The 12,248-nt window shown below is 40.3% G+C and overlaps 1 protein-coding gene across 6 annotated transcripts in view; it reads right to left on the reverse strand.

Annotated features, from left to right (window-relative positions):
* The window catches only part of Entrep2 (endosomal transmembrane epsin interactor 2), a 412,216-nt gene that overhangs the window by 60,566 nt on the left and 339,402 nt on the right, over positions 1 to 12,248 (reverse strand). For all 6 annotated transcript variants that reach the window (XM_063249887.1, XM_063249890.1, XM_063249886.1 and 3 more), the window contains one exon: positions 8,413 to 8,547. In XM_063249887.1, coding sequence (XP_063105957.1) covers positions 8,413 to 8,547 — 135 coding nt within the window. The remainder of the gene's footprint in view (positions 1 to 8,412; positions 8,548 to 12,248) is intronic.

Raw genomic sequence — 12,248 nt, forward strand, 5'->3', positions numbered from 1 at the left:
AGTCACAGGCATCTTTGGTGGACAGTCCACTCTGTGTGTCTGCTTCAAAGTGTAGTAATTCTACCAATGTTACATAGATTTGTTTGAGTAAGGATGTCTAAATAAACTCAGTACCTCCACCCCAGGAAAGTGGATGGCTGCAGAATCAGAGGGTGGGAAGAAGAAGCCAGACACAGAAATGATATTCAGGAACACTATGGTCACCTTTCGCCCACCAACAGGGACAGTGTTTCCAGGGCTAAGTGGTACTTCATGGTCAGAGGACTGATATGCACCCTCACATACTGGTTGCTAGTGGAAGTGGGAAAGCAGGAATCTGACACCTTTCTTGTCCCTGACCACTGGCCACTTGACCAGAGGAACCCATCAGTGTTCTCCCTACTAGCTGAGAGATGAACTTTCTTAATCTGTATAAGCTGTGGGACAACTACCTTGCTCTGTGTAGCTGCCCACTTGTAAAAATGGCAAGAGCACTTCTTGGAAGGGTGGAGATGCACGTATGTACATGTTGGTGACTGTACTGTGTGGTATGTACATGTGTATGTCAGTGTGTACATGTATGCACTGCATGGTGTGCATGTGTATGTATACATGGTGTGTGTGGTTTATGCATGAATGTATGTTCTATGAGCATGTATGTATACATGTAGGTTCATGTAGGGTGTGTATGTATGTGCATACTATATACATGTGATATATAAATATAGCTTGTGTGTGCATGCACACATATATGCATGTAATGTTTCATACTGCCAGTCAATGCGTCCAGTCAGTTTCATTCCATCAGTGACAGTTCATTTATTCACAAAATCATTTTTATTTCTTTAGCATGGTTCAGAAGGTACTCAAAATTAAGTGGTTATTTTTTAGGTTGTAAGATTTTTTTTGTTTAAGGAAATAGTCTTGACTTTAAAAACTTTCTCACAGACCAAGATAAAATATCTTTGAGATAAAAAAGCCTACAAAGTCAATAACTGATTGATTTCTGAGGAAGCTTTTATCTTCTCATCCATTGATAAGATTTCTTTGGGTAATTTGGTTTAGTGTGGCTCAACAAATTAAATCAGGTGCACAAAACATGGAAAAGAACTTTCACTCTGTTTTGAATTAAAATTGTGCTACTACAATACAACCACAATGTAATTCTTGAATACAGCCAAGAATTAAAGTTGGAAAAATCATGGTATCAGCATATGATGAAGCATATTCTGCCAGTTAATTCTGAATTTTGTGACCTTTAGAAAAGTCTGTTAATACTGATTGAAAATATGTCATAATCTTGTGCTGGGTTTGATTGGCAAAGATGATCATTAAAATATCACAATTTTTTTAAAAAAATCAATCATTTATTTTATCATCTTCTTTTACAAAAGTCTAGACATTACTCATCAGAAAAGGGGATCTTCAGGGCTTGCTAGTTCAGTAACATTTGCCCACCAGTGTCAAGGGCTTCAGGAAAGAGCTACTGAGATCCTAAATTTCACATTCTTATTTCCTTACTACTCATAATGAGATGCCCACAGCTAGTCTCTTGAGCAGGAGCAAGGACTTGGGTCTTGGAGTGCTAAGCACCCCACCACAGAGCCCTGTCCTCTGTCCAGACTTGCACAGGGCTCCAGGAGGAGCTTTCTAACTCCCCACCGCCTCTGGCCTGCAGCCTTTTCATCCAAACAATAGGCTCCTCCTGAACAACACAAACCTGCACATCCCTGCCTGCCACAGTTGAGTTTCACTTCCTTTTACCCTTTGTACTGCCATACTCTCTCCCACTAAGAGTAGGGCAGAAAACTTTAAAACTTTAGCCTTTAAGGCTTAGAAATCCACTTTAGTGCATTGAGATCTACAGATCTCTCGAAGACGAGATCTACAACATAAAACACTTTTGAAAGCCCCAAACTAATTGCTCAGCTAGAGACATCCATGGTAAAAACTGCGACCACACAGGAAGAAAGTTCCTGCAGTCTCCAAGTTAAAAGATACCATGCTTAAGGAACTATCAACAAGTTCAAGCCAGAGGCTTGTTGGCCTTCAGAGATTCTCTGTTAAAGATCCAGAGTCTAAGATAGGGTGGGTAGGAAGAGCAAAGGAGATACCTAAGCATTTCAGGACCACCAAACCACCAAAAGACAATCCGAGGGACGAGGGAAGCAAAGTCTACATCATGTTCAGATTGCAAATACATTCGCCACTGGCCATAAGGATGAGATTTTGCTTTTCCTCCCTAAAGACAGAGAGCACCGACATAAATTTCCAGGTATTGGTGGGGAAGGGAGGGACAGGGAGACTTAACTGTAAGTTGTAGCCAAATTTCATTAAGTCTGTGTCAGTTAATTAAAAAACTCCTGAAATCAAAGTGCTTTGACTCCCAAGCCAATTATATGAGATTTCCCCAGCATAAATTGAGTTCATTAGATACCAAGGATGGATAATCCATAATTTAATATGGAAATTTAGACATGCAGTGTTACTAATCAGATAAATAGAACCTCAAATGAGACTATGGAAAAGATCAATGAACCTTCTCTAATTGCTGACCAGAAAGGCAACAGCACAGGAAACTACTCAAGGAAACATTTCCTCAGCCTTCTCTTTTGCTAAGTGTCAGGAACATTTTGCAGCTGATATGCAGGAGATCCCATGCACATCTGCAGAAGTAGAGCAGCCTCTTGCCAGTGGGACTGCTTTCAACTACCCATGTTTGTTCTGATGCTCAGAAGTTTTAATATCAGCAAAGAAATGCTGGGTCCACACAGCAAAGCCCTTTCAGTGAGGCTTGAACAACTTTTCAAGAGTAATGTTAAAGATGTCTGCACTGCTAACTAGAAAACTAGACAGCATGGCACTTGGGTCTATCGGACTCTCAGGGAAAGACGTACCTATAATTATGAGGAGGAAGCACAAAATCTCACTTGGGCAAAGCCTATTTAAATGCAGCAGGATGATCAAGTCAGCATTTAAGGTTAGGAATCTGTTTCAGTGCTTTGAAGTCTGCAGGTTTCTCAACATAAATCTAAAACATAAAACACTTTGAAAGCCCCAAAGTAATTACCTAGCTAGAGACATCCGTAGGTGAAAATTGTGACCACACAGAGAGAAAGCTGCTACAGTCTACACGTTAAAAGCTGAGATTCAAGGGCTCAAGGAATAAAGGAGGAAGGCATAGAAAGTTGGGAAGGCAGCTGCCAAAACTCAACATCACAGTGAACTCAGACCAAATGCACAGGCACTTAAAAGTGCAGCCAGGAAGAGAGGTTTTAAAAAGCTGAGCAAAACGAAATGGAAAAGGAAGAGTTTTTAAAATTAGAAAAAAGAACAGTTTTGAAAGACAGGTAAAAATACTCCAAAAACATACCATTGTCTCGAAAGAGAAAGAAAAAGTAAAATTAAAAAGTCCAAGAAAAACTCTTCTGAAATGTAGCAAGATGCCAACTCATAATGTGTGTATAATTATCAAGATACTTCATAGTAAAGTTGATGAATTTGATAAATAAGCACAATTGAAATCCGAACCAAATGCGCTAGTTATGCTGTGGTAACAAATAGCCCCCAAGTGTCAGTGGGTTAAAAATTTTATCTCATAATGCTCTATATACCTATTGTGTGTACATTGCAGGAGGCTCTGCTCATTGTAGTAACCCAGGTTTGCTGGCATAGTCACACGTACAATTTGCAATTACTGTACCAAAGGGAAAGAGTTCTGAAGAACCTCATACCCCAGGTGAAAACCCTGGCCTAGAAGAGATAAATAAAAGTCTTGTTCTCGTGGCTCTCAGCAACTATATCAAGGCAAAGAAATGTAACTGTACAATGTAGATGGAAGTCAGAAAGATAAAAATATTTTAAAATAGTATGAATGATCATAAGATACCTAAAATGGAAAACGTTCAAGGAATATTTTAAAACTTTCTCTTTTGTGTAAATATTCAATGTCAAAAGAGAATGAGATGTCATCTATAAACTTCTAAAAATGGAAAAAAATATTCCTCAAGAATTCTGTACTTGAGAGAAAAATCACATGGAACAGGATTCCATACTTAGTGTACAGAAAGCTGGAAAGAGCATTGCCTCATGAATGTAAGAACAACTCGGGACATTGACAATTCAGAAATTATGTCTGGACCCATCAGAAGCTGAGAGGGTGGGTCAACCAACTAATCTAAATACTAGGGAAAAGACAGACCCTTCAAGGAAACACATGAGCACTTATCTGGGGCAGACACAGTCAGACTCAGCTCTAGTAGATGCGGAGGACAATGCAGAAGATGGATTCAGTCATTTGGCAGAGAGATGGAAGTCATGAAGAAGACATGCTAGAAATGAAAAACATAGTCACAGAAATAAAAAATGCCTTTGATAGGCAGGTTCACTCAGAGCTGATAGAAAAATGATCAGGCTGGCTTAGTATTCAGATGTTAATCAACATTATTGATCACGTTACCAGAGCACAAAAGATAAAGTGTAGGAACATCTAAGAACATGCAGAAAACTCTTTAACAAAATTCAGTGTTTATTCATAGTAAGCATACTCAACAAATCAGCAATAGGAGTGATCATTCACAATCCGATAATGGGCATCTTTGAAAAGTACATCTTATGATTCATTTTTGGTATCAAGTATACTGGTTTAAGAAATACCTAGAGGGCTAGTAAAGCATTATTTCTTAGTGTGCCTTAGAGTATTTCCAAAGGAGGCTTGTGTGTGAATTTGAGTGAACTGAATGGGAAAATATAATCTGAACATGGGTAGACAGCAAGCAATTGGGTAGGGAGGAGACAGAAAAAAGGCAGAAGAAAATGCATTCTTTTACTCTTTCCCCTGGAAATTCTTTCTCTGCCCTGGCGCATCTGAACTCCACATACCACTAGCCTTTGGACTCCAAGACTTATACCAAAGATCCCTGGGTGGAGAGGCCTTCAGCTCTGGATCGAGAGCTATATCATTGGCTTCCTTGGTTCTAAGACCTGGGGACTTGGACTGATTCAGGCTACCAGCACCCAGAGTCTGCAGACAGACTACTTTCAGGTTTCTCAGTCTCCATAATCATGTGAATCAATTTCTCTAATAGATCCCCTCTCCTTTATCTATATGTACACATACCTTATTTATTCTGTCCCTCTGGAGAACCCTAACATAGAATAGTAGCAAAACTGTCTCTTTGCATATCACATGACTGCATACACAGGAAATCCAGAAGAATCTAATAAAAGAACTGTGAGAACTAATGCGTGAGCTTAGCAAAATAGCATGATATAACATCAGAAAAAAATCTAATTCAATGGATAAGAAATGATTTTAAAGATCCATAAAAACAGCACCAATAAATATGAAATGCTTTAAGCATAAATATTACAAAGTATGTTAAGACATATTTACTGAAAAAGACACAATGCTGAAGACAGAAAGAAATACTCATGAAATAGAAGACCTGAATAAATAGTCAGCTATATTATGAATATCTCAATTTCTTTAAAGTGATACATGTATTCCATGAAATCTCAATTAAAATTCCATCAGGATTTTTGCAGAAACTGACAAGCTCAATACAAAATGTGTTTGGAAATGCAAAGGACCTGTAATAGTGGATACATTGTGTCACCTTGGGAAGTTTGGAAGTTTATCTAAATGACTCAGCAGTGAGCCAGAGTCCTTTGTTTGAAACATCCTCATCTGTAAAGAGGAAGCATGCAGATGGTGTGAGTACTTACACCTACTCACAGGTGGGAGGTGGAGGCGTAGCCTGCTTACAATATAAGAGAGGAAAAGAGGCTTATCTCCCCTCCCCTTTGGCTCTTGGTGCTTTTGCTGCCTTCTGTTGCCATGAAATGTTGCCCCAGTGCCACAGCGCCCTGCTGTGGAGCCAGCTGATTATGGACTGAAACCTCCACAAACTGTGAGCTAAATAAATCTTTCGTTCCTTAACTTTAGGTGTTGAGTATTTTGTTCGATCAACAAGAGGAAAGTAATCAAGGAAAGGTCTAGGGTAACCAAAGTACTTCTGGAACATAACAAACTAGGAGGATAGCAGCAAACAATATACACATGCTCATTTACCATAATTCCTTATCTGGATCTCAACTAAACCTCAGAGCTGACCTCCAAAGCCACTGCACATGGCTCTCTGTTTAAGCCCTCACTAGGGGATTAGAGGCAGGCTGGCCCTTTCCTGAACTCCTAAGCTTCTATCTCTAGACTACTGGCCTCCACTACAACAATAATTTCGGCTTTCTTTGAGCCTCTTATCTCTAGCTTTGACAGTCACTATCTCTAGTTAATTTTTTCTCACAAATTCAGGAAGTACACTGGAACAGTCTTTATTTTGCCTTCAGCATCTTACCATTGTCCTGGCAAATTTGAACATTCATTGAGTAGAGCCACTTTCTAGGCTCAATGTGTCAGCCATGACTTAAATTCTTGACTTCAGTGTTCCTCACTTTAGTCCACTTTGGCTGCATCATACCAGAAGCTTTTCTCATTAGGGGACTGGAATAATGTGTAAGGGTAAGACCATAAGGTCACCTGGTCACCCTAGGCCCGAGTCTGTAATTGTAGAGACATTATTTTTCCAACACCTGCAAGCCACTGTCCCCTCTTCAGGGACTGGAGATTCGTGGAATGGGTCTTGGATCTCACTGAGTATAATGTCAAGGAGAACTCTAAGCCTTTGGAGAAACACACTGAACACTCTATAATCCATCAGCTGAAGAGTAGGAGGTAACTTACAGGCTAACCTGTATCCCACACCATTACACTTTGGATGTGTGTCCCTAAGATCCAGTTGAAGACTTGGGCCCCAGGGATGCTATCTGGAGGTAGCGGAGGCCTTGTGGGAGTCCTTATGTCAGCGGAGATGCCTCTTCTGAGGGGCTGTAGTCCTGTCTCTTCTCTCTCTTTTACTCCCTGCCTTGTGCTGTCCTGACTGATTGTAAACTTGCCATGATGTGCCGCCTTCCCATAGGAACAGAGCAGAACAGGGCCACTCGATCATGAATCAGAGCCTCCAAAACTGTGAGCAAAATGTAAATAAATGAAACCAATCTTCCAAAAAACACCCTTTTTTTCATGTAAGTTGATTAGGTGACTATCTGGGGTATTTTAAAAATAATGACAGAAAGATTAACACACACAAATGATTTGAGAGCCAGGTAATTTCGGTTGTCAACTCTTCCTGGACACAGACGTTTATATCGTGATTACAATTATGCATGGTCTTGTTTTGTAAATATGAAAAAGAAACATATCCGTGTTGAGATAACTTAGGAGTTGTCAGAATGAGGTCTCAAAGTAAGGAATGATTGTCTACAACCTTTCCCAGGAGGGCTGTGAAAGGCTAGGGCAGGCCTCAGGCACTGACCCTGGGAAGCCCCAGGATGGGGCATGTGATAAACTGCTAATATGTCATGTGGGGGAGAAATAAATGCTGAGCAGCGTGACAGGACGGGGTCCTGGAGGGCTGCTCTTCTGGCTTCCCTCAGCCCTGCTGATTTGTGGCTCTGGTGGGGGCCGCTGAGACCCTGAACTTGAGCCACTCAATGCAAAGCAAGGCAGGTGTAGGGCTCCAGGCCCACCCTACCTCCCAGCTCAGGTGCCTCCCTCTCTCTGGGCTTCTCTGCTTGTTTCATAGATGCTAACCATCCTCAGAAGACTAATCACAGGTACTCAGTGCCAGACAGCAACACTGCCTTTTCTCCAGAGTCCAGGTGGCTCTCTTTGGAGCCTCGATTGTTAACATAGTATTATTTCCTGCACACACATGAGGGCTCACTATGTACTGTAAATACAATTTTACCCCCGCCCAGAAGTTTATTTGACCATTCTACATCTTTTCAAACAGATATACTGCTGCTAAAAGGAAAGAACTGGGCTCATCATTCCTATGTATTTCAAAGCAGCCAATTTTGTTTTTTTCGAGAATTAAAAAAAAACCACATTTATAGGAAAGAAAGAAAAGGCAATTATATAAACATCAGTTCTGTGTCCATTCTTTGAAAAGATCAGATGCTTTTCCAAGGGAAGAGACTGCCATGGAGGATTATAAGATTTTTTTCAAATTATCTTTTTAAAAGCAAAATAAATACCCATCTGTTCGCTGATGATGTTACAGTATAAATGTCAGAAATGCAATAGGATGTATCACATCATCATTTGTAAAGAAGTCTGTCAGCTACTCACATCCTGCTTTGCATGTGTCAGAGGAAGGGAAATGAAACGGCACATGGACAAGATCCAGAGAGCAACACCTTCCAAATGAAGACCTACATAGCTTAACGTGCTCTCTGGAACGGTACCTCCTCTGCTGTCACACCCACCTGGATGAATGATGCCAGGAAGGGAATCTATGGGTTAGTAAATCTCCCGAAAGTGTGTGTGAGGCCTGGGGAAGTGCATGCACGGGCAGCAGTGCCCAGGGTCACCTTCAAGGTCAGCCTCACGGCGTTGCAGTTCTCCTGCAGCGGGTTCAGCTTCAGGGTCTCCCCGAGGTTGCTGCAGCCGGAAGACTGGTGCTGCAGCTCACAGCAGACGCACACCTCCACGCTGTCAAACTTGATCTAGACAGAGGACACAGACAAGTCGCTGTCAGCAAAGCACTGGGTCCCAGGAGTACACACAGCGGTGAGCAACACAAGGAAGGGGGAAAGGTCAGTGGTTGAACACACGCAAAGCACTTTTGAGGTCCTAAGTTCAATCCTTAGGGCACAAAGTAAATAAATAAGATGGCCCCGTTGAAAACATCTGATGTCAGTTATCGCTAAATAATAAAGCCTGGTGATTTCTATTGACCAAGGCAAACACCATCAAGACTCACTTCAATTCCTTATTTTAAAAAGCAATGAATAAAAAAGAAAAAAAGTACATGTGAGGAAATCTAAACTGTAAGTTCCAGAGAGTGATAAAAGTAATCTGAAAATAACTCATGGAGAAGTGGCTAAGCCTTGGTTCATGTTTCTGTCATGGTCAGAAGCTTCCTGTCCTACTTCATGGACTATCAAACTCCTGTGCATCTCCTAAAACCTAACTCCAGCTGCTCCTGGAGTCTCTGGCTGGTTTTCCATCGTTGCTTCCAGTGGGCACTTGTTTTATCCATGGTTATATGTTACACTACAGAATTCACAGTGCTGATGAATTGGAAATGCCCAATAAATACTCAGCAAATAAAGACAGTTTTGAAAATTAAGAATGATGGAAGAAATGCACTCTGAGCATTTTAAAATATTGTCAGACCAGCGTCTCAGTGGTCAGGAAAATATTACAATTGCCAGTACCTGACAGGAAAGGGGATTCAACAAAACAAAGACCCTAGCTATAAAATAAAATGGGTTAAGTGTAGGATTTTATTCATAATAGCACATCATATGATACCAGAGACTAGGAGATGCCCTACTTTTTAATAAATAATGACAAATATTTTATACCCACTAACTCAAACTATAAGTATTTTTGGACAAATATTGATCAGTTATAACTGTCACAAGTGATTTTTGTTGTATGAAGTATTATCAAGAAAGATGCTGTCAAACTTTTATGTATCAGGGCATCTATCAATCCTAAATACTGGATGTGGGGTACACAACATCCTCAGAGCCATAACATGCAGAGGTGTCCCTCAGAAGGGTCATCACTCACAGGGCCATCAGTGGGCACACTCTGGGTGAAGCCCTTCCATCACCACTCAAGACCACGTTCCTAGATTTTCCTGTTGCCTTTGCATTCACTGGAACTTTGCTGGCTGGGACAACACCCACCAAAGAATCTTTCCATCATAATCCCACTGGCTCTTATATTCTGGTCCTCATCTGTATTTTTAATTTTTAAAGTGCTCTTTCCATTTTGCTTTTATAGGAGTGCTATGCTGTGCTTTTCAGCTTTCCTGCATTTCAAGGCAGAAGAGCTTAAGAGTCAAGTCCCTAAACATGCTCACGTCAGGTGGACTTTGTGACTCATTTTCACCAGCAGAATATGAGCAGAAGTGACAACTTGTGAGCCCAGGACTCAATAGGCTTCACATTTCTGCATCCTCGTCCCAGAAATTGTTCTTCAGCAAAGAAAGACACACCCGTTGTTATGGTTTGAGTCTAGGTGTCCCCCAAAGCCTCGTGCAGTCAGAGTTGGGGCTTTCTCAGAGGTGGCTGGATCCAGAGGGTGTACCACTGAGATTGATTCATGGTGCAATGCTAGGAATCAAGGGCACTAGGATTAAGTGTGAGTGCTACCTGCTCCAAGTATCCTGGATAAACTATAAGGGATAGAAAGAACTGTGGTCGTCCCCACTTGCTTTGCTATGTTCTGCCTGTCACGAACTATTTCTCCTCTGTGATGCTGTCTGCCCCATCACCCTGCCTTGGAGCCAAGGCAATTATGGACTCAAATCTCTACCAACTGTAAACCAAATAAACATTTTCCCCTTTAATTTTGGGTATTGGGTATTTTCTCTCAGTAATGAGAAAAAGTAACTAAGACAACCAGGCTCCAGGGAGCTGGCGGTCCTCCAATCTGGGCCCCAGAAGGAAACCTAAGGAACACGCTCGAGCTTTGCCCTATGGTATACAACATTTACAAGATAGGTCAAATTGTTTTCCAATATTTCAAAAAAAAATCATACTTTCACCAATAGGTATAGGCACACAGTGTGACCCTCATTCTTACCAATACTTGGTCACACTAGATGTAAATATTTCTGTCTATGGGGTAAGCAATGAAACAGTATCTCCTTTTGTTTATGGAGCAATTTATCTAATTTTAGCCATTGAGCTTTTCATCTTTGTCTAGCCATGCTGTTGCAGGTAGATGTAGTTTTGTACTACATCATTTTACATTGCATAAATATGCCACCACTTACATGCCAGTTTCCTTGCTGATGGATTTTGCCAGTTTTGGGCACCTGAGACTAATGCAGCTATGACACTTGTCTCTTGGTTCAGGGGATAGTATGCACACTGAATGAAGCTACTGGGTCTCTGGAGACCTTCAACACATAGATAGTGCATGGACAGTTTACAGTGTGATTTTGCTAATTTGCACACCCTCTAGCACTGTACAAGTGTTCTCCTTGCTCTACAAACCTGGATGATACCCTGGCAGTTTCAATCTTTTAAATTTTAGCCAGGAAAGCATTGAAGGAGGTAGGTTACCAAAATAAGAAATAAGAAGAAATAAGAAAAAAAAAACAAGAAATGAAGCCAAGAAGAATAAAAGGGGGATATATCAAAGAAAAGAGATAAAGGAAATTATAAGATAATGAGAAAAGTATGTCCTTGCAAGACAAATATGTAGACTATCTATAAAACCAACTCATCAAGAATGAAGCAGGAGACAGAGGTTCCTTGGCACTGAGGAGGACATAGAGCTGGCGGACAGCTGATGAGTAGATTTACACTGAGAGGTGATTTTCGTTTGTCTTGGAGAGCTTGGGATGGATCAGAAACAGGGACACAGGTCATTAAACAAACAATAAACAAAACAAAACAATTATAACCCCAGAATAAAAGATCCATCATACATGGTAAGTGATTTTGTTGACTATGTGGCTTGATTTCTTACGTTCTATAGATTATACTGTCATCCTACTAATTAGATCAATTGTTGAGCAAAGGTTTTAAATTCTGATGAAACATAACTTACTAATTTTAGATTTTGCAGTTTTGATGTTGATCTAAGAACTTTTTGCTTTGCTGAAGGTCTTTTTTCTAAAAGATTTTTGTTTTATTCTTACATTTAAATTCATATCCATTTCATTTAATTTTTATATAGACAGGAAACTCTTGTTGAGGTTATTTATGCCTGTACATGTCTAACTATTCTTATATTTGTGGAAAGCTTACCTTTTCTCCACCAAATTGCTATGATCGTTGCAAAAGAGCAATTAAGAATATTCACGTGAGTCTGCTTTTGTATCGCCTATTCTGACCCACTGATCTATGTGCCTTCCCACCAACCACACAGTCATGACAACCGAGCTGTAAGTTTGGAAACTGAACAAACTGGTGTGTCTCAGTTTATTATTATTCTTCAAAATTATTTATTTGACTTTACACATGAATTTTATAATACTACTGACCACGTCTACAAAAAATTTTTGCTGGGATTTTGACAGAAATTATATTTGCCTGTGGATCAATCTGGAGAGAAATGACATCTTTAAGATGCTGAATCTTCCAACTCATGAACACTGTATATCTATTTAGTTAAATTTCTTTATTTCAGTACTGCCAAGTACTTTTCAGTGTACCTGTCATGGATATATTGTTATATT

This window comes from Cavia porcellus, unplaced genomic scaffold (genome assembly GCF_034190915.1).
Source record: "Cavia porcellus strain 051 isolate PalLab524CR breed Dunkin Hartley unplaced genomic scaffold, mCavPor4.1 scaffold_6, whole genome shotgun sequence".
Taxonomy (NCBI): domain Eukaryota; kingdom Metazoa; phylum Chordata; class Mammalia; order Rodentia; family Caviidae; genus Cavia; species Cavia porcellus.